The sequence below is a fragment of the Bubalus bubalis genome, chromosome 16, assembly GCF_019923935.1.
Source record: "Bubalus bubalis isolate 160015118507 breed Murrah chromosome 16, NDDB_SH_1, whole genome shotgun sequence".
Lineage (NCBI taxonomy): Eukaryota > Metazoa > Chordata > Mammalia > Artiodactyla > Bovidae > Bubalus > Bubalus bubalis.
In genome coordinates, this window is record NC_059172.1 from 50,081,969 (window position 1) to 50,105,525 (window position 23,557).

Below are 23,557 nucleotides of genomic sequence, written 5' to 3' on the forward strand. Positions count from 1 at the left end.
CAGTCCTCAGATCCTGAAGGCTTCCATTTTTGCTTGCTTGTGTTTCTGCTTTCTTTTATTCTTCCACTTTCATGCAAAAACCTCTGAGGCTCATGTCATTCTCCCAAACTATTCTCCATCACTTTTATGTGGCAGTTATCAATTTATTGTGTGCCGATTCCAAATCTACCCTTTGCTCTACTTTGTAATTCTAGAACTAGACCTTAAAGACAATCCTCCTTGCCAGATAGCACAATGTTAGGTGTTGTGACTAGAGAGCAGTGAAAGGACACTCATAGGCAAGAGCAGCAGGAAGATATTTTCATCAGGGTTCCAGTCCTCCATTTTAAAATTCAGTGTGGAAGCCCAGTGGTCCTCAAAGATCAGCTCCAGCTGCACCCTCAGGCCACGCTCTTCCCATCTGAGAGCACTATCAAGTTTCTTTGCCATAGGCAACACAGCCATACCCACTTCAAAGAGGCTGAATTTCAGCCTGGGGTTGGGGAAGAGGCTCTGTCATAAATCCTCAAAGTTCCTTCACTATCCACTGTTCCTCAACCTGTACTTAATGACTGCTTCTTTGCACCTGGCACCTGTTACTTCTGGACCTCTTAGAGCAAGGCTGGCACTGTTTTAAGACCTGAGAACAAATGTTTTAGGTTTTGTAGGCCAGTCTGTCACAATTCAACTCGGCATGAAAACAGACATAGGTAATATATAAATTGAGGCCCTGGTGGCTCAGACAGTAAAACATCTGCCTACAATATGGGAGACCTGGGTTCAATTCCTGGGTTGGGAAGATCTCCTGGAGAAGGAAATGGCAACTCACTCTAGTATTCTTGCCTGGAAAATCCCATGGACTGAGGAGCTTGGTAGGCTACAGTCCATAGGGTCACAAAGAGTTGGACACAACTGAGCGACTTCACTTTCACTTTCTAATATATAAATTAATGAGCATGGCTGTGTTACAATAAAACTTTATTTACAAAACTGGGTTAATGGCCAGGTTTGGCATTAATATGCAACTCCTGCTTTAGCCCTCTTTTATCCCTTATAGTAATTAACTACCTTTTACTAATTAACAATTCTTTAAGTTTCCCTGTTCAAAAATCTACTATAGTTTCTGTTGCCTGACTTGGCCTGTGACTGACTGATCTGCCTTGCTACTGGCATGTATTACCTCTACTATCTGCCTTATTTTTGCTCTGGACATTTATCCGACTTTCTATCCTATACCTTAAAAGAAACCTCAGTTAACTGTCTATGTGGCAAATTCACATTTTCAACCCCCAAACTGTGTGCCCTATCAGAATCTTAACAGTATCATATTCTGATCACAGTCTCCTTTGCTTCCAGCCCACACACTCTCATTCTGACGAAATCTATTTTCCGAGCTCAGAGACTTCTCTACTTCTTCTACCAGGCAGCATGTACATCTACAGAATAGCTCACAAATCCTAAAGATCCAATCATCTCAGATTTCAGCCGGCATCTGCATGCCACTTAACATTTACAAGCCCTTAGTCAGCTTTATTTTCTATTTCCCTTAGTGTATGAAGCTAAACCATTATTCCTTACCTCAAAACATCTAGCTTCATTTTAGTGAAATAAATTAACATCTTATCCCTAGAAAACTAAGACAAGGAGGAATCAAAACTTTTGCAACTTCCTGATCTCTCACATAAACCTGCCTAAAGAGAAATTAAAACATACATCTACACAGACTTACACATGAATGTTTACAGCAGCATTATGCATATTAATCAAAAACTGCAAATAGGGGCTTCTCTGGTAGTACAGTGGATAAGAATCTGCCTGCCAATGCAGGGGACACGAGTTCATCTTCCTGGTCCAGGAAGATTCCATATGCCGCAGAGCAACTAAGCCAGCGTGCCACAGCTACTGAAGCCCATGTGTTTAGATCCTGTACCCCAAAACAAGAGAAGCCACTGCAATGAGAAGCCCAAGCATCAGAACTAGAGAGTAGCCCCCACTCACAACTAGAGAAAGCCCAAGCAAAGCAACCAAAAATTAAATAAACAGTTTTAAAAAATAAAAGCAAAAAGTACAGTTAAAAATGTCAGTTACTTGGTGACTAGATAAATAAAACATGGTATAGCCAAACAACAGAAGGATTCAGCAATAAAACAAAACAATGGATACACACTACACGAACAAAGCTTAAGACAGTATGGTAGGTATAAAACAGTTAGCTAGTGGGAAGCTGCTGTATAACACTGGAGTTTGGCTTGGTGCTCCATGATGACCTAGATGGGTAGGATGGAATGGGGAAGGAGGCTCATGAGGAAGAGGATATATGTGTACTTTCAGCTGATTCACATTGTTGTACAGCAGAAACTAACACAACATTATAAAGCAATTATCTTCCAATTTAAAAAAAACACTATGATATGTAAAAGAAATCAGATATAAAGGATTACACAGGGTATGATTCCACTTACAGGAAATCTCCATTAAATGGAAATCTATTGAGATAGGAACCAGATTAGTCGTTGTCTGGGGCTGAGGATGGGAATGGGAGAATGAGTGGAAAGTAGCACATGGAAACTTATGTTCTAAAACGCCACTGTAATGACAATTATACAACTCTATCTTGAGAGTCCCTTGGACTGCAAGGAGGTCCAACCAGTCCATCCTAAAGGAGATCAGTCCTGGGTGTTCACTGGAAGGACAGATGCTAAAGCTGAAACTCCAATACTTTGGCCACCTCATGTAAAGAGTTGACTCATTGGAAAAGACTCTGATGCTGGGAGGGATTGGGGGCAGGAGGAGAAGGGGACGACAGAGGATGAGATGGCTGGATGGCATCACCGACTTGATGGACGTAAGCTTGAGTGAACTCTGGCAGTTGGTGATGCAGGGAGGCCTGGCGTGCTGCGATTCATGGGGTCGCAAAGAGTCGGACAAGACTGAGCAACTGAACTGAACTGAACTGATTCATCTGCTAAAATAATCATTGAATTGTACACATTAAATGGATAAATTTTATGATCCATAAATTGTATCTCAATAAAGCAATACAAAATATGGGGAATAGATATGATAGAGAGTTGCTATTTCCCATTAGATGGTCAGTGAAGAGCTCTCTTATTAGACATCAGAGCACAGACCCTAAGGAACTGAAAGAATAAGTTACCCAAGTATCTGGAGAAACAGCATTAAAAGAAGGAACAAGTACAAGGGTCCCAGTTGGGAAGCATACCTGCAGGTCAACTAGAACAAAGTAAGAAAAGGGGTAGAAAGGACTTTCCTGGTGGTCCAGCGGCTAAGACATCACGCTCCAAAGCAGGGATGCAGGGGGTCTAAGTTCATTTCCTGCGAGGGAACTAGATCCTGCCTGCCTCAACTAAAAAACATGCAATATGCTGCAACTAAGATTCCAGGTGACGCAGCTTTGATCCCTGGGTTGGGAAGATCCCCTGGAGGAGGAAATGGCAACCCCACTCCAGTTTTAAAAAGAAAAAGGAAAAGAAAACACACACACACACACACACACACATTTAAAGAAAGGGGTAGGAAGCCATGAGAGAGCTCAGAATGTGTAGGGCTTTGAAATCATAATTAAGATTTAAATTTCACTGAGATGGTAAACAGAATATTAAACAAAATAGTGGCATGATTTAATATTCTTAAGGGTTTATAAATTTGATTAATCTTTTCAAACAACCATTTTTTGGCTTTGATTTTCTCTCATTTTACATTTGCTTTCTGTGCTTATATTCATTTTTAAAAATAATTTTTTTATTTTGGAACAATTTTAGATTTACAAGAATAGTAGAGAGAGTTCTCATTCAACATTAAAGGAAACTGGTTAAGTAACTTCTTATATAACCATGTTAAATTTGTCAAAACTAAGACATTAACACTCACTACATTATTATTACCTAAACTGCAGACTTTATTCAGATTTTACCAGTGTTTCCAAATGTATTTCTCCTCTTCCATGATACAATCCAGGATACCACACTGCATTTAGCGATTTGTTTTTAAAATATAATTTTGATTGCCTCTTGAAGACAGGCTATAGAAGGACAGGTAGAAGTTGGACGACCAGTAGGCAACTGCTGTCAACTCTTGTAGTTGACTAGGAGTATAGCCCTGGTAGTGGAGGGTTGTCACATTCTGAATGTATTTCTGAGGTAAAGTTGACAGAAATGGAATTGCATGTGAGATGTGAATTATCTTTTTCTTGGGAAATCAAAAATGACTCCAAAGTTTTGGCCTGAGCAAATGGAAGGACAGAGTGGCCATTTTATTAAGAAGGGGAAGACTGATGAATAGATATAAAGGGTAGAATAAAAACATAGTTTTATACATCTTAAATCTGAGATGTTAGACATTTATATAAAAAGTTAAGTATCAGAAATCTGAATCTGAAGTGACGATCAACCTAGGTAGGGGATTTAAGTGTTAGTTGCTCAGTTGTGTCTGACTCTTTGTGATCCCATGGATTGTAGCCTGCCAGGCTCCTCTGTCCATGGGATTCTCCAGCCAAGAGTACTGGAGAGGGTAGATGATCCTTCCTCCAGGGGATCTTCCCAACCCAGGGATCAAACCCAGGTCTCCTGCATTCTAGGTGGATTCTTTACGTCTGAGCCACTAGGGAAGCCCCTAGGGTAATCCTGAAAGATGATATTGTGCAAGTGCTGCACTCAATATCCCAGCAAATCTGGAAAACACAGCAGTGGCCACAGCACTGGAAAAGGTCAGTTTTCATTTCAATCCCAAAGAAAGGCAATGCCAAAGAATGCTCAAACTACCGCACAATTGCACTCATCTCACACTACCTCTCACTAAAGGCAACTCCAAACTTCCAACGTGCTCAGGTAGAAAATTCTGAAGTTACTCATCTCTCTCTCTCATGTTCCACATCCAATCTATTGGTAAATCTTCCTAGCATTAACTTTTCATCACTTTTACTATCACTCTGGTCTAAGCCATCATTCTCTCTCCTCACTGATTTGTTTCTACTCTTGCCCCTCTCCTCGTTCTAGTCTAGCCTGGCAGATGTTCTATATACCAGGCATACCACTTCCCCAGATGACCAGGTAGCTTCTTCCTCTCTTCTCTGGTAATTTACTCAAATTCATTTTCTCAATGAGCCCTTCTCTGATTATCTTATTTGAAATTGCAACATTACCCTCCCCCTTTATTTTTCTCTAACAGCACTTACCACCTGATATATACCTTGCTAGTTTATTACTAAACTTCTGTTTCCTCTAACTAGAATGTAAATTCTCTAAAGGGCAAGGATTACAGTTTCTTTTATCCACTGTTATATGCTCAACACCTGCAACAGTGACTTGAGAGAGAATTCAGTAAATACCTATTAAATAAATTGACATAATTATATACTGATAAAAAATATATACTAGTAGCTAGAAATCTGGAAGTCATCCTACACTATTTCTTCACTTATATCTCATTATCTATCAAAATCTAACCAATTTTATCTCCTAAATATCGTTAATCAGTCCCTTCTCTTTACTGTCACCATACTCATTATATATTACCTGCTGTTGTTGTTTAGTTGCTAAGTCATGTCCAGCTCTTTCATGACCCCACAGACTATAGCCCACCAGGCTCCTGTGTCCATAGGATGTCTCAGGCAAGAATACTGGAGTGGGTTGCCATTTCCTTCTCCAGTGGATCTTCCTGACCCAGGGACTGAATCGACATCTCCTGCATTGGCAGGTGGACTCTTTACCACTGAGCCACCAGGGAAGCCTGTCTTTTACCTAGACCACTATAAAAAGTCTTGCCTAAGTAGTCTCCCTGAGACCAATCCTGGCAACCCTAACTTCCTTTAGACAGAGGGACTTCAAAGATCAAGATTAAACAAGTCAACCACTCTACCCCACTCCACCTCCCACCCTCAGCTTAAAACACCTTAAATAACACCTTAAATGATTACAGAAGGGGTCAGCAAACATTTCCTATAAAATGAAAATAGTAACTTGTTTAGGCTTTGCAGGGCATATGGTCTCTATCCCAACTACTCAACTTTAGTATTAGAGCACAGATGCAGTCATAGAAAACATGTAAACAAAGGGATGTGGCTGTGCCCCTGCCAAATTTTTATTTACAAGAATTGGAAGTGGACTATACATGGCCCCCTGATCTGGAGAATAAAGTAAAACATAATATGGATTACAGGGTGGTAATTTATATTGGCCTATCTCCAATGTCATCTTTCAATCTTCACCTCATACTCTGTATTAGATAAGTGCTTATACTTCCCCATATGTTTCACACCTATATACTTTTGTTCACATGCCCTTTCCAACTATCTTCTAGCTAACTCATACCATTTAAGACTTGGCAACAACGCTTCTTAGAGGCCTCTTCCTTGAACTCTCAAGTTGACTGGAAAAGTGCCCTTGTTTGATCTCTCAAAAAACCTCAATGCATACCCCTATTCTACATTTACTATATTGAAATTCTATTTAAGTCTCTGTTTAAGTTCCTGGTAGGTGGGGCTCAGGTCATTCATTTTCACAACTCCAGCACATCTAGCAAGCATTCAATAAATGCTTTTTGAATTGAACTGAAGGTTCCTCTTAGTAATAAAGCTGAAGTAACCCAAGTACTAAATTTCTATTAATATGTTGGATCAGAAAACAAGTTCTCAAATAGCAACATCAAGAATATAGTTTAAATAGTCCTTCTAAAATATTTAATCCAATTTCAACACTAGTATTTAAGAGAATACAGGGAAAGAATCTTTAAACCATCATGCCAAAATATAAATTAGAACTTACTTCAATTTGAAGAGCCAACTCCACTTGATTGTGATACAAATCTAAAAGTTCTTCAACAGGATGTCTAAAATGAAGAACAGTTATTGTGGCTGAAAGATACTATATACAAGAATGATAGTTTTATTTACCAAAATAAATGCATTCACATCCAAAAGTAAAGTTTGAAAATCTGAAATTAATGTTTCAGATGCCACACCTCGTCATGACTTCTTTATAAGGTTTTTCTATTTGATGCAGGTGTTTGTTTAAATCCACAGGTGTTTCATCATCTTCCGCCTAAATAAACACATACAGACAAACATTTATCAAATAATGAAATCCATTAGTCTTTCTGTTAAACAGGGTTAAGCATATGATAAACTCTTAAAAAGAAAGTGATTTTTCAGAACTGAGGCTTTAAATATTTATAATTGTGAAAAGTGACTGTCTTCTAAAAAACCTGTTTAAGTGGAAAAAACATAAATACTTTGAAGTCTAGTTTCTGATATGTAAATTTTTTCAAAGGAAAACCACTTCTGCTCTATAGAGAGAGAATGGAGAGTTAAAAACACTTTTAAAGATGGCTGACAGCCAAATGAAGGTGAGGTGGGAACCAGATGAGAAGAGATCATCTAAATTTCTGCATTATATTTTCTAATGATAATCATATTTCCTTCTACCTCACCCTCAATAAGTGAGGTTCTGGTCTTTTTAACCATAACCCTTACTATGCAAAGTACTCAAGAACATCACTCCTTAGGAAACTGAAAAGAAAAGTTACTAATGATATGATAAAATGTACTGAATTTTGTGAAACAGTTTTCACCCAAGTGAAATAAACTCTACTTAACATAGGAGCAAAACTGAGGAAAATAAAGAAAAGAGAAAGCAGAAATGACAGATATTTTTCTTCTCTAAATTCTACCAAATGAAGAAAGATTATCTCTCTTTACATATTAAAATTCATCAAGAAATAAAATGACCTAAATTCTTATATTCTATTTTGCTTTAACCTCAAAATAAAGTACTATACTTTTAGAACAGAGAATTAGTTTTCATGTGGTGAAAAATAATATATTTTCCTCAGTTTGGTGCAAATGTCAATATGTATCTTTTTCTCCCCCAATCCATATTTAGCATTCAAAATCTTTTTTCCTCAGTTCTCCTTGACTGATGCTGATGTTTTCATTGTGCAACTTGGGTAAAACTATTACAAGTCAAACTCTTATAAAACTTTGATTTTCACACATGCCTCCAGCTCTGAGTATTATGCTACCTAAACCTCCATGATTGAAAGTTTCCCCCCATCTGCTATACAGACTTCCATAGAAAGTAGATAGAGAGTTCCTCACTCACAGTCAAACCCAAATCTCTTAAAGAAGGTATAAACTGCAAACTGCCTCATTAACAAAGTTATTCAGATTCAACCAAACGTAATTCAGTATAGGGTATACACTTACTGTTCGGGCCAGATTTTGACACATTGCGCTGAAGGTCAAAAGTTGCAGTTTAATCTCTGTGTCCCATTTTCGACAGTTTTGAATATGTTCATGACTTCCAAGACAATGATTACTGTTAAAATATATTAGTTATTCATCAACATTATTCTCCTCAAATTAGAAATAATAGAGAGTAAATATAAATTGTTTATGCATCAGAAATTGAAGAGGATGACAAAGATTTTTAAATCAAATATGAGCATTTAAATACAGGAATACTTCTACATGAGAAGTGTTAAAGCAAAGAAGAAAGAAGATGAAGACAAAGAAGGGAAAAAGACAGGGACAGAGAATTTCTGGTAGGTTCAGAAAAAGATTCATATAATGATATTTTCAGGCAACTAAAAAGAAATCACAGCAAAACATTGTGGCTAAAGATATACTACATGCCACAAAAGGAAAATGGAGTTCATAATGAAGTAACTATTGCCTCTCTGCAGAAAGAAAAAAAATTAAATTCATCTGTCAACCAATTACCCACCATTCTTCCCATCTAAGACTATCAGCTTCTTAAGGGCAAGATCATGTCAGATAATGCATATCTCAATATAAGTTAACTGACCCAATATCAATTCACTAGAACCCAATGTGGCTTTAGATTATAAATTTAACTTGAAAATTTTTTTAATCTAACCCATTAAAATGAAATTTCCAAAAATGTTGCTCAGTAATTAAATGAAAAAACTTACTTCTGTAGCACTTCCTCTTGACCACAAACTTTCAGAACATAGCTGCCAACATCTACTTGATTCAAGTCATCATGTACCCAACAAAGGGCTTGCATTATAATGATTTCTACAGTAGAACTCACTGTAAAAGAGTTAGTCATTATTTTCATTTTACTCATTTAACTCTAAGTATATACCTATTCAGACTATTTCTCACAGTCTAAAACAGTACTATATATGAGAAATATAATGCAGGACACATATACAATTTAAAATTTTCTAGTAGTCACATTGAAGAAAGTAAAAAGAAACAGAAGAAGCTATTTTCAATAATGTTTTATTTAATATATTTAAAATGTCATTTCAATATATAGCAACTGGTATTTAAAATTTACTAATAGGATATCTTACATTCTCTTCTCAAACTAAGTCTTTGAAATCCAGTGTGTATTTTATACTTATAAAACATCTCAATTTATATTAGCCATATTTCAAGTAATCCCACATGTGGCTAGTGGTTATTGTATTAGACAGGGCAGATCTAAGCTAAGAAAGCCACCTCTGTTTTACAGACTCCTCCAAAGAGGATAACATTTAGCAGTTTCTAGCAAGCAATTGGAGAAGGCAATGGCAACCCACTCCAGTACTCTTGCCTGGAAAATCCCATGGACAGAGGAGCCTGGTAGGCTGCAGTCCATGGGGTCACTAAGAGTTGGGCACGACTGAGCGCCTTCACTTTCACTTTTCACTTTCATGCATTGGAGAAGGAAATGGCAACCCACTCCAGTATTCTTGCCTGGAGAATCCCAGGGACAGAGGAGCCTAGTGGGCTGCCATCTATGGGGTCGCACAAAGTCGGTCACGACTGAAGCGACTTAGCAGCAGCAGCAGCAATTATTTAAACCAAATTATAAGGAAAAAGAATCACCATTTTAAACAGCTGACATTTGCCTGATAAATTTTCCAATAAAGAATAAAAATATAGCAAGTAGGACCTATTATTTAATACCATACTTTGCAATAGCTGGATACCAAGATTACAAACCATTACAAGTAACCTATTTCTATACTTAGAGCTCTTATTTTAGAAGCCAATGACTATATTCAAAATTCATGAAAATCATCAGCTTGACAGAAAAGGCCATAAAACCTCTAATACAATAGCTACATTTCTGAACACATTTATATGTATTGTAACAGTTATCATTTAAACACACAAAGCACTTCTACCATAATGTGGTTACATTTCTTAACAGAGATGTACATTATAAATGTGTACATTTATGGAGTCAAACAATAGGCATTTGATATATTTTTTAAATGAATCAAATCTTGATATATCAAGTAAAACTTTGATACAAATTAAAACACTTACTCTCAAGGCTTATCAATGCTTATTTCTTTTTTTATTATTATTTTTTTTTAATGAGAAAATAATTGTATACTTGCATTGAATGCCTCACAATCACTATAAAACCAAAGCAGGATAATAACATTGAAGTGGTTAACATACACAGGAGAGTCAGAGTATCATTTTCAAACACAGTATTGCTGCTTTTTGCCCCCTCCTCCAAAAAATGGGGGAAAAAAAAAAAAAACAAATGTCATTTGGGTAAACAGCAACACAAAATCAAAATTGGCAGCTCACTCACTGAATGCTTAAAATTCAGGAAATTGGTTCTGTCACTAAAACTGGATACAGTCACCATCTCTAAACACGTAGGTTATTATTTTTTTTCCAATACATAGTTTAATGACCAATGCTTATTTCAATCAAGAAGTTATGGACCATTATTTCCTTCAATTTTAGTACTAATTCTTACTCAATACTTCAATGATTCCCTAAATTAAAATTTAAGGGATGTTTAAAAAGAATAAGTCTTCTTTTAGAATATAAGGAATAAGAACATAATTAGCCTTTCTAGCTAGTGCTTTCAGGTTTTGGCCAACAGCCACTAATTAACCAAGATACTCAACACTTTTCAAAGAAATATGTAGTATAAAGGTAAACTTTCTCACTGCTGCTGCTGCTGCTGCTGCTAAGTCGCTTCAGTTGTGTCCGACTCTGTGCGACCCCATAGACAGCAGCCCACCAGGCTCCGCCATCCCTGGGATTCTCTAGGCAAGATCACTGGAGTGGGTTGCCATTTCCTTCTCCAATGCATGAAAGTGAAAAGTGAAAGTGAAGTCGCTCAGTCGTGTCCGACCCTCAGCAACCCCACGGACTGCAGCCCACCAGGCTCTTCCGTCCATGGGGTTTTCCAGGCAAGAGTACTGGAGTGGGGTGTCCATACCAAAAAACTACCCATATGAATGCCAATTTCTGGAAAAGGATAACTAATGCATATTAAGTATTTTACCACATACACACACAACACACACACACACACACACACACACACAAACTAATGATAAAAGAGTCACTTTATTAAAAGAATAACATTAACATAGAGCAAAACAAGATGGTTCGGGAACTATGAACCTACCATCACATGTGAAGGTAACTGGTAGCTGAAATCCTTCAATTTCAATGGAGACCTTCACGCTAGCATTTTCTCCACATATGTTTCTTTGTACTGTGACTGGACTTAACAAATAGCCCCGATTTGTACAGTGATTGGTATATGGAAAGTTGGTCTTCAATCTAGTCACAAAAAAAGAAGAAATTAAATTCTCTTTTGAAAGCTGCATTTGAGAACCCTGAATAAGGCTTTGCATGCTTACAGCCATTCAGTTCTGTGTTTTTGTCCAATTCTAGAGCAGCTCAGGGAGAAATGTAATGAATGGACTCCTGTCTGCCTTTTAAATGAAAGGAATCCAAGAAAAGAGATTAAGTACTTCAACATAATGCTACCAACATTAACCAAGCACACACTGGATACACAACATTAAATGAGTTTTTCTGTTTCTGATTTTTTGTTAAGCAGTATAATTTCACAAAATGATACGTTTTTAATGAACCATGATACAGGTGATAGCCCTAAACTGTAATTGCCAGAAGGATAGAAAATTTGTTGTCTTTTAAAAATCTTTTCTTCTGACGTCCTTTCTCTTACATATTGATTTTGTTTAGCATGATAGAAAAACATAGGCAATGGGTTTTTACTGTGCTATGAGGGCTTTATTCCCTCAAAGTGAATAAAACTAAAACTTAGGGAATGGCAGAAAATTGTCTGTGAAGTAGTCTTGGTATTCACAGTAGCAAAATAGTTTAAATATATGAGCCAGGTGTACAGCTCATCTCCAGATAGCCCTTCTATTATCTGAAGACAAAGGAGGATTTGATGCCTCTTTAAACTTGTGGACTTCCTTTAACTGACTTTCTTCTGGAAGTTAGAGGACAAGTTCCAATCCTCACATCTTCTTTTCATAGGGCTGTAAATGGAATGAATGCTGTAAGTTTTATCTATTCACTTCCATGTAGAGATTAAAATAATCAAGTGATTGGAATAGAATAAAATAGTCTGAGTTGACAATAAGAAAGGTTTTGAAGAGGCAACAAGTGTAAGTATTCATGCACAGCTTCTATAGTCAGTCTGCTAAGTCGCTTCAGTCGTGTCCGACTGTGCGACCCCATAGATGGCAGCCCACCAGGCTCCCCCGTCCCTGGGATTCTCCAGGCAAGAACACTGGAGTGGGTTGCCATTTCCTTCTCCAATGCATGAAAGTGAAACGTGAAAGTGAAGTCGCTCAGTTGTGTCCAACTCTTGGTGACCCCATGGACTGCAGCCTACCAGGCTCCTCCGTCCATGGGATTTTCCAGGCAAGAGTACTGAAGTGGGGTGCCATCGCCTTCTCCGATAGTCAGTCTACTCAACCTGAAATCCTGATTTTACTACTTACTAGCTGTGTAATCTTAAGTTACAAATCACCTTGTTGCTTCAGTTTCCTCTTCTATAAACTAGGGATAATACTAACTTCATGGGTTTGTTGTGAGAATTATGTAAATTTAGTTTTTAAGGACATTCAGAATAGTGTCTAGTACATGGTCAGTGCTATAAAAATCTTGTTGAATGAATGGATGAATGAATAAATCTGGTTTCTGCACTGTGATCTTAAGTGCCACAAAGGATCCAATATTAAAAAGAAATATAATTGAAAAATAAGGTAACAAAGTAATAAACTTAAATTGATATTGGAAATGCACCTTTAGATGTGGACACATTATCTTCAAATATTTGCTTGTTGTCAAGCAACACGTGCCCCTGCAACATGACAAAACCTTCATAGGATCCAGCCTAAGATTTTTATTTTTTCTCACGTATTTGATATTCTCATTTCCTACAATATGAAATAAGATACTCACAGCAAATCCATAGCTAACTAATATGCTGCTAAGTCGCTTCAGTCGTGTCTGACTCTGTGTAACCCCATAGACGGAAGCCCACCAGGCTCCCCTGTCCCTGGGATTCTCCAGGCAAGAACACTGGAGTGGGTTGCCATTTCCTTCTCCAATGCATGAAAGGGAAAAGTGAAAGTGAAGTCGCTCAGTCGTGTCCGACTCCTAGCGATCCCATGGACTGCAGCCCTCCAGGCTCCTCCGTCCATGGGATTCTCCAGGCAAGAGTACTGGAGTGGGGTGCCGTTGCCTTCTCCATTATATATAACAGACTAGATAAAGTATTTTATGAACACTCTAAACCACACATTGTAGTTTGATGTTCTTAAGTAATTACCTACAGAGAGCATTTTTTAATACTAATTTTCATTTTCTTTAAACCATCCATTTTCCCCGTTCAGTCGCTAAATTGTGTCCAACTCTTTGCAACCCCATGGACTGCAGCACACCAGGCTTTCCTGTTCTTCACTGTCTCCTGGAGTTTACTCAAACTCATGTCCACTGAGTCGGTGATGCCATTCAACCATCTCATCTTCTGCTGCCCCCTTCTCCTCCTGCCCTCATTTTTCCCAGCATCAGTGTCTTTTCCAATGAAACAGCTGTTTGCATCAGGTGGTCAACATATTGGAGCTTTAATATCAGTCCTTCCAATGAATATTCAGGGTCCATTTCTCTATCATCACCAAAGCAACGGCTTTGTTTGCTTAATGTGGCTCTATAGCTCAGGAAATTAATTATCCTTATGCAAATACCAAAATCCTTTATGGTGTATTTCATACTATGTGCTATTAAGTTAAGGTTACATATAGACAGAGCCAAACCAGAAAGACAGAAGACATAAAAATGAGGGTTTTAAAAGGTAAATATAAAAGTGAGGGTTTTAAATTGAATTGATATTACTTTATAAGAAAGTTGAGTCAGCATTATTTAGACTAAAATAAACTAAATGCAGAGGTGAAGTCCTTGATTCCTTGGGTTCAAGACACTTTTTAGATTATAAATATCAGATAGGAACCATAAATGAAGAAAGGAAACTAAAGGCTACTCAGAATGACAAGTGTAAAGTGTAATACTCATCTTGTCCTAGAAGACCAGAAATGAAGCATGAAAAATTTCCACTGGTATCTAATATTCCTCTCAGTACTTTCTCTGGAGACCTAAGTAACTGGTAGATACAGCAAGCTGTCAATTACGATGAGTGTGAAAGTCAAAAAAAACGAAATAAAAACTTAAAAAAAGCAATGTCCTGAATCAAAGTATTTCACAGAACTTTAAACTGAAAGCTACCCTGGAGATCACTAATCCAACTCTCTAATTTCACAGGAGCAAAAAAACAAGGCCTAGAACTGGCACTAAATTCTATTTATAGTAGGCTTAACTACAAACAAATACCATAATGACAATCTCACACTAATATCACAGCTGAATTAAAATAATAATTTTAGGAGATTTCAAAAAAAATAGAGAATTAACTAAGAGTATAAATACTTGTTTTTAAAATCTGCATATTGGAAAAAATAGAAAGTGTCATTAATTTCTTCAAGTGATATCTGACTCCAATCTCCAAGGTCAAGAGGGGAACGGAGAATTTTCTAGAACATACTTCAAAACACCTCTGCCTCTTACTTCTGTGAAATATTTGTTACAATCCCACTCTAACAGAAATAACATTCTAATTCATCTGAGGTTTTAATATTCATAAGTCATTTGTGTTTGTGTGTGTGCATATGCATGTAAATAAAAAAGATCAGCTTAGTGGCAGAGTTTATATAAATAACAATAAGATTCAAATGCAGGGAAAAAAAAGGCAGATCACAGAAAGCCTAATTTCTCAACATGCAAAACTTAAATGCAATAGTCACTCAACACAGTCTAATAGGGCTTGTGTGGAGAGAAAATTAAAGGAACTAGATGAACATTTATCAGATTAATTTCAAACCATTAAAAGATTATTTCCAAATTCTTAACCACACACACATAATGGTATGTATATGTGGCATAAAGGCATAGGTAATTTCTGATACATGCAATTTGCATTCTAAGTCACCGAATGTCTATTTTAAATGTCTACTGAAAAATGTGAGTTTAAAAAATCCAGTTAAGAGTAACCTTTGCACAGGAAAGAAACAGTGACTCTACTGATATTCTTCTTTCTCCCTTACGGTATTCTGAAGAAAAAAGAATGCTGGTTAGAAAGTGATACATAGGAAAGATAAAACTGTAATCAAACATTACCAATAGTCTAGAAAGTCTAGTTTAATATTAATAAGTCCCTTATAATAAAAATGATGAATACACTCAAAAATGATCTAGGAACTCCAAACTCTGCTTTGCTTAAACCACAATGGGAAAATACTGGATTCAAAATAAATCGCTCAGAAGCAATCTAAATGTCCATCAGAGGGATGGCTAAAGAAGATATGGTACATATATACAACAGAATATTACTCAGCCATTAATAAGAATGAAATAATGCCATTTGCAGCAACATGGATGGACTCAGAGAGTGTCCTACTGAGTGAAGTAAGTTAAAGGAGAAATATATGACATCCCTCTAAAAAGAAACAATACAAATGAACTTAGGTACAAAACAGAAACAGACTCACAGACTGAGAACGAGCTTATAGTTGCCAGAAGGGAAGGTTGAGAGGAAAGGATAGATTTTGGGATGGCCATGTACCCAGTGCTATATTTAAAATGGATAACCAACAAGGACCTACTGTACAGCCCATGGAACTCTGCTCAATGTTATGTGGCATCCTCGATGGGAGGGGAGTTTGGGGGAGAATGTATATATATGGCAGAGTCCCTTTGCTGTTCATTTGAAACTATCACAACATTGTTTGTTAATTGGCTATACTGCAATACAAAATAAAATTTTTTTTAAAAAAAGAATAAATCTTCCAGGAGTGATCTACTTTTCCTTCTTTTGATAACAGATCTCACCCTGTTGGCTGCAATGTTTGCTGTCCACTCTTTCCTTCCGTGGGATTTTTCTATGTGGTGCTGGCTGAAAGGACTCTTTCCTTTCCGCCAGCAAGACCACTGGAATACCAAGTCTAAGCTATCAGTGGCTTCAAAACCCCATCTGTAATAGAAGTAAACAAGCATGGTGAAAGGGCAGGGGGAGAAATGGGAGGAAGCGAAGTCCAAAGAGAGGAGGCATCAACTACACAGTGCGTGAGTTCCTGGGTCTTGCTGTCACTGAGCTCTGCCCCACCCTCCCTCTACTATATGGGTTTATGAATCCATACATAACCTTTCTTGATTTATGCTAGTTTAAGATGGGTTTCTTGCACTCATAACAGAAGTGCTGACTAATATAGTAATATAACGGAAAGAAAACACACTAACAGAAGGCAGTGGAGACCTGGCTCTGTTTGTTACAGACTAGCCAAGTAACGTACTTTAGTAGGTAACCTCTCCAAGTCTCAGTTTCTTCATATACTAAGAACACTGGACACACTTAAGATTAAAAGAACATTTCAGAAAGGCAATTTTCTAGCCTTCAGAAAATATGTTTGCTTCTCTAATCTTGCTTATTATAGCATCTTTTACATCTAAATAGGACAGTATTTTGAATGCTAGAAAGTTCACAGCAAAATTAAGTCTCCTTGTAACAAAAAAAAAAAGCCATTTTCTAATTCTAAAGAAACTTCTATATTTAAGCCATATTTTCCCTCAGTAATACAGTGTCAGAAGTCTACTGACTGACCTTAATTTTTCCTTCTAAACACTCAGAAACTTAACAGGTTCAAGTGTAGTTTGTGTTAACGTACCAATTAACTGTCTTGATGTTTTTGTGACAGAGAGAAAATATTTAAAAATTTTAGAATTATTAGCACTAGGCTGGTTTTGAAGTTAAATTTTTAATACTTATTTAATAAGAATAACCTTTAATTTATAAAGAAAAATGTCTTACTTTGTAATGGATTGACAAAAAGCTGCTACTTCCTCATTCTGTACTTCAATTTCTTGTAGAAGAGAACTTTCAGTTGGCAAAGTACTGGTCCCATTTGGGTCTTTCTGTAATGAAAAAAAGTGTTTTACTTTAAAATAAAAGATCCCCAAAATGCTAAATAGCAAATAGCACAAACACATTCTTATGAAAATATGTACAAAAATACGGAGGTTAAATAAACCATATCAGCAACAAAATTTTGAAGTATGGATTTCTATCCCTATAAAAGCAATGCCAAGTGAGCCTTATTTTAAAGTTCATTGGTTTTACTTGTTCAAAAGTAGACATAGGCTGTACTTAGTATTGGTCAGTAAGAACGGAATGCTAAATACATTGCTATTCAAAATCTTTCAGAAATGAATACTTCAGAAAGTCAACAGCTAAATGAAATCAAAGGACTATACTCTCTTATGAAAAGGAAGAGATCAAGCCCATTTGGAACTGGGACTCCTCTAATAAAGAATGAGTTTTAGGAGTGGGCATTTTCTATGTTAATAAACTTGTACAAACATCCTGACAGTCTTTCAAAAGTTAAGTTTATGTCTGACCAAAATTTCTGTGATCAAATTTCTGATCAAAAACATTTAAGGACAAAAATTCACTACCCAAGCATAGTCAAACAGCAGAGTCCATTTAGAGGTGTTTTGACTTACTACATAAAAATACTTGATTTAGCACAAATTTCAAATGTAAATTTCCTTTAAAATTAGAATGGGAACATTCTCAACTTGAAATTGAGTGAAGGAGAACACCATGTATAAGTTTCAAGAGTTGTGGTGGATTTCAATAATCACAGCACACAAGACTTTGTCAGATAATTAAACTGAAAATTCAGGGCAACAATTCCTTTATTAATTTACTGCTTTTAAAACATGGCAGAGCCTTTTCTGCTATAATATGATATATACATGGGGAAGTGACCAGCCTGGAGTTCTAGAAAAGCTGCTACTACAAATAACAGAGTTCATAGATAAAAATACAGGCAGACTACCCAAAGTCAGTGTAATCAAAGTCCTAATTAAAACAACAAGAAGTCCTTACAAAAATACGAGCACAGTTAAATCTCTACTTAAATTTGCACCTAGAATTATGATCTTCTATTCTTTGAAGCCTCTTTAAATCCTGGAGCTCCTGCTTCCTACTTTGTTATATGCGTTCTGAAGAGCAGAATTTCAATGAAGTTAAAAATACAATCCAGGATATAGACTTCTTCACCAAAGTTCTTAATGCAAAAAGAAATGTCTTTACAGCTTCTCTGTCTACACTCACTGCTTCACCGGAATGCTTACCCCTGTGGAATGTGGAACTGTTCTTGAAGCCACCATTTTTTACTTCTGTGGAACCTTCAGTGTTTTTCTAGTATTTTCTTGAATTACTAAGGCCTTCCCTTTAACTATGAGAGAGTTTGTTCTTGACTGCTTTGAAGTATTAATATGCTGGGAAAGATGATTTTAAAACAAATGCTACTTCCCCATTATACTGACATCAATCCCATAGGTACCAGTTACATAAGTTAATTTGTGTTACAAAAAAAAAGTATTATAGCAAATAGACCATACTATTCTAAGAATGGATTTTTATATTTCTAGACTTTTAATACTCTATTACCAAGGAACAATATGGTTTAAACACAGAAGTTTCATTAGAATTAGAAAACGTCGGGCTTCCCTGGTGGCTCAGTAGTAAAGAATCCGCCTCGATCGCTGGTCCAGGAAGATCCCACATGCCTGAGAGCAACTAAGCCCATGCACCACAACTATTGAGCCTGTGCTCGAGAGCCCAGGAGCCACAATTACTGAAGCCCGCGCGCCCAGGAGCCCATGCTACACAAGAGAAGCCACTGCAGTAGAAGTCTGTGCACTGCAACTAGAGGGCAGCCCCCACTCCCTGCAATCAGAGAGAAGCCCACAGAGCACCGAAGACCCAGCACAGCCAAAAATAAATAAACGTTTCTTGTTTTAAAGAAAATTGTCTTTTTTTTGTTATAAAGAGACTTAATTTTCTTTCTAGCATTCAAAATACTATCCTATTTAGATGTAAGAGGTGATATAACAAGCAAGATTAGAGAACAAATATATAAATATTTTCTGGTTAGAAAAATGCATTTCTAAACAAAGCCTCTGGTTTGCCGCTCCAAGTCTGCCACAATCTAATCCAGTTGTATTTCCCAGAACTTCCCAAATGAATACTATATCCAAGTGAACCTGAATCATATTCTGTTCCTATAAAGTACAAACTGAATTATCTTGCCTCTAAATCCTTGCTGTTTGTCTTCAAAGCTTCCTCCTAACTTTCCCTCATAGCACAAGTTCAAGATCCATTAATTTTTTAAGGCCCAGTAGAATGCCACTTCATCTACACTGTCTTTTTTGAGAATTTAGTATGGATCATTTCTTCCCTCCTAACATTTCTAAATACTTAGTCTGAACCAAATACCATATCATTACATCCTGTTTTATATTTGTCCTAATATGAAAGCTCCTTGAGTACAAGAATCAAATTTAATTTGAATTTCGTTATTTTTTTTTAAACTTTACATCCAATTCAGAAGGCACTCAACCATTGGTTTAACTTGTTAAATGTTTTGTTCCCACTAAAAACAAGTTAAAAGTTACTTTCATATAACCAGTGAATTTTCCATAGTGATCATAATACACTGAAAAATTATAAGGCACTTGGTAGTTTCTTCAATTATTTCCTAAAATAGCAGTAATTTTCATAATTAATGTATTCTATAAAATAAGTCTTATAATTATTATAATACCTAAAATACAGTGAGATGCCACACACAAAAATATCTAGCAATTACTGAGCATTTCTTACATGCCAGGTTCTGCTGTGAGAAACTTAGTCATTTATGTACATATGTATGTATTATTTATTTTTCACAAAGTTCTAGTAGATGTGTAACATGACTATTATCCCCATTTTACACATTAAAAAATGAGGCACAGAGAAGTTAAAGAGGCAACAAGGTCACAGGACTGAAAAAATGTTAGTATTTCAACCTAGGCAACCTAGCTTAATCACTACCTAGCTTAATCACCTCACAACAAAGTCTCCTTAAAAACAAACAAACAAACAAACAAAAAAAACCCTCTAAAACATGAGAGGGACTCCCCAGTGGCTAAGACTCTGGGAAGGGGGCCTGGTCGGGGAGCTAAATCCCATATGCTGCAACTAGAGATCCCGAGCGCCGCATCTTAGACCCAGCACAGCCAAATAAATAGATAAATATCAAAAAAAAAAAAAAAAGAGAGAGCGAGAGAAAGACAGCATTGAGACCTAGTACAAGCAATGCTATTAAAAGAAAAAAAAAACAACCTGTATTTTTGTTGACCTATAACTATCTTTTCTTATCTCTGTTTTTCATGTTCCACCTATTAACAGATTCTGAATCTCCTTAATGGCATTCCTAGATGCTTTTTTTTTAATAAAAAAATATTTTTTACAGTTCCTTTCATGTATTAGTTCCTTCCTTTCAAGCAGGTTATGAGTTTCAACTGACAGTGGCAAAAACAGATTATAATAATCAATTATCTAGTCATACATTAAGGTAATAATAGAATCTGGAAAGTTAACTCAATGTTCTGTCCACAAAGTAAAAAACAGCTGGGCTCCCAACAATTTTATCTGTACATCAATGTCATCATTTTCTTGTTTTTCTCCATTCTTTCTGAAACCAAAATTTTTTTTTTTTTTTTTCAATTTCACACCTACTCCCTCAACTCTTGCTCCCAATCCCTTCTTCAAACTGCAAACAACTTAAGCATCAAATCATCTCTTTTCTTCAATGGTCTTGCACAAACTTTTATGCAGCATTCAAGGCTTTCATACTCCACTTATATACACACATCTTGTCTCCCCTTCTAACCCAAGTTCTTTAAGGATGAGATCTAAGAATGGTCATTATTTGTAACCCACACATTTTGTCCTCAAATGTTTTTCTATGAATGAAAGAGGCAAATGATAGTAAGAAAAATTGCTAGTGTCATTACCCAATACATGAAACAAAGAAAGGTTTGTGGGGGAAGATACTGAGTTCTCTAGTAAATATTTTGGGTTTGGAAATCCATATAGATGTTTGGTCATCATCGAGAAATATTCTATCACAAATTTCTATTCCAGAGTTAAACATATTGAATTGAGAATCATCCAATTTCTGCAATTTTCTATAAGGAAATTTCTCTCTGCTAATTGCTGTCAGCAACCATCAGGATCACCAAGGCAAACCAAAGGATTTTGGGTCCAAGTTCCACCAATAGGAGACAGTTTCTTTAGGAGGCTGAGGGATACATAAGTGATTACACTTACTGGGCATCAAAATGGGACATATAAGAATGGAGAGAGATTTATTATAAGAAATTAGCTCATGTGATTATAAAGGCTGCCAAGTGATCTGGACTAGTAGCTTTCAAACTCTGTATCTATCTCAGAGCCTCAAGAATAAAGTACTGATTAAAAGAGAACAAATAAGATATATTAAAGACAACCAAGAACAAAACCTTGGGGGAATACCAATGTTTAGAAGCTAGACAAGTAAAAGAAGTCAAAGATTATAGGAAGAAAACTATTAAGTAGATTTAACCAGGGCAATGGAAGAAGTTTCAAGAAAAAAAATATGGTACATTGTTGCAAATGAGGCAACAAGGCTGGACAGTAAGTATGGTCACTGTATTGAAAATTAGTATTCATACTCCTAGAGACAACTTTCTGCAATATGATAGGAACAAGAGAGGATGGTGAGGAACTGGAAAAACAGTAAGTACAAATTCCTCTTTAAAGAATAATGGTAGAAAAATACTTTGGGGAGACAAGAACAAGAAAAGAGAGATGAGTTACATTTGGGAAAAGAGAAGGAATCTCTCTCTCTTCCCTCCAAACCAGAAAGAAGAGGCAAATTAATCTGAGGTGGACAAGTACATACTAAGAATAACCTTGATCTCACTATATAAAAAAAGAAAAAAGAAAAAAACCCCAAGTAGCTGGAAGTCCTAGCCACAACAATCAGACAAGAAAAAGAAAAGAAGTCCAATTTGGAAAGGAAGACGTAAAACTGTCACTGTTTGCAGATGACATGATATGAAAAATTCCTAAAGATGTCATCAGAAAACTACTGGAACTAATAAATGATTTCAGTAGGATACAAATGAATTTTGCAGGATATAAAATTAATATATAGAAATCTGTTGTATTTCTATACACAAAACCTAACAGAATGAGAAATTAATAAAATAATCCCATTTACAACTGTATTAAAAATAACAAAATACCGAGGAACAAATTTAACTGATACAGGTATAAGACCTGTATATAGAAAACTGTCAGACACTGATGAAAGAAAGTGAAGACAACACAAATGGAAAGATATACTGTGCTCATGGACTAAAGAATTAATATTGTTAAAATGACCATATTACCCAAGGTAATCTATAGATTCAACACAATCCTTACCAAAATACCAATGGTGGGACTTCTCCTGTGGTTAAGACTCCACACTACCACTGCAGGGAGCATGGGTTCAATCCCTGGTCAGGGAACTAAGATCCCGTATGCCATGCAGCCAAAAAAAACCCACAAACAAACAATAGCATTCTTCACAGAACTAAAACAAACAATTATAAAATGTGTATGGAAACACAAAAAACCCTGCAACAGTCAAAACAATTTTTAGAAAGAACAAAGCTGGAGGTATCATGCTTCCTGCTTTCAAACCACCCAACAAAGCTACAGTAACCAAAACAGTATGGTACTAGCACAAAGACAGACACATCAATTACTGGACCAGAAAAAACAGCCCAGAAGTAAACCCACACTTACACAGTGAATTAATCCATGACAAAGGAGGCAAGAACATACAACAGGGAAAAGATAGATTCTTCAATACATTGTGCTGAGAAAACTGGACAGCTACAGGAAAAAAAGAATTAAACTGGATTTTCTCATACCATATAGAAAAATAAATTCAAAATGAATTAAAGACTTAAATGTAAGACCTGAAACCATAAAATTCCAGGAAGAAAACAGGCAGTATGCTCTTTGACATTGATCTTAGCAATATTTTTTTTTAATATGTCTCCTTAGGTAAGGAAAACAAAAATAAATAAATGAGACTACATCAAACTAAAATTTTTTGTATAGCAAAGGAAACATCAACAAAACGAACAGGTGGTTTACTGAATGAGAAGATATTTGTAAATGATACATCCAGTAAGGGGCTAAATACTCAAAATATACAAAGAACTCATACAACTCTATCAAAAAACAAACAACATGATTTTTAAAATGAGCATTTTTTGAAAGACAATATACAGTGGCCAATAGACACATGAAAAGAGGCTCAACGTCGC

The 23,557-nt window shown here is 36.3% G+C and overlaps 1 protein-coding gene across 3 annotated transcripts in view; it reads right to left on the reverse strand.

Moving 5' to 3' along the window:
• PIK3C2A (phosphatidylinositol-4-phosphate 3-kinase catalytic subunit type 2 alpha) overlaps positions 1-23,557 on the reverse strand; it is a 108,500-nt gene that overhangs the window by 40,998 nt on the left and 43,945 nt on the right. For all 3 annotated transcript variants that reach the window (XM_006077764.4, XM_044929579.2, XM_045162976.1), the window contains 6 exons: positions 17,169-17,272; positions 11,394-11,551; positions 8,929-9,049; positions 8,201-8,312; positions 6,958-7,037; positions 6,762-6,825 (listed from right to left, as the gene is read on the reverse strand). In XM_006077764.4, coding sequence (XP_006077826.2) covers positions 6,762-6,825; positions 6,958-7,037; positions 8,201-8,312; positions 8,929-9,049; positions 11,394-11,551; positions 17,169-17,272 — 639 coding nt within the window. The remainder of the gene's footprint in view (positions 1-6,761; positions 6,826-6,957; positions 7,038-8,200; positions 8,313-8,928; positions 9,050-11,393; positions 11,552-17,168; positions 17,273-23,557) is intronic.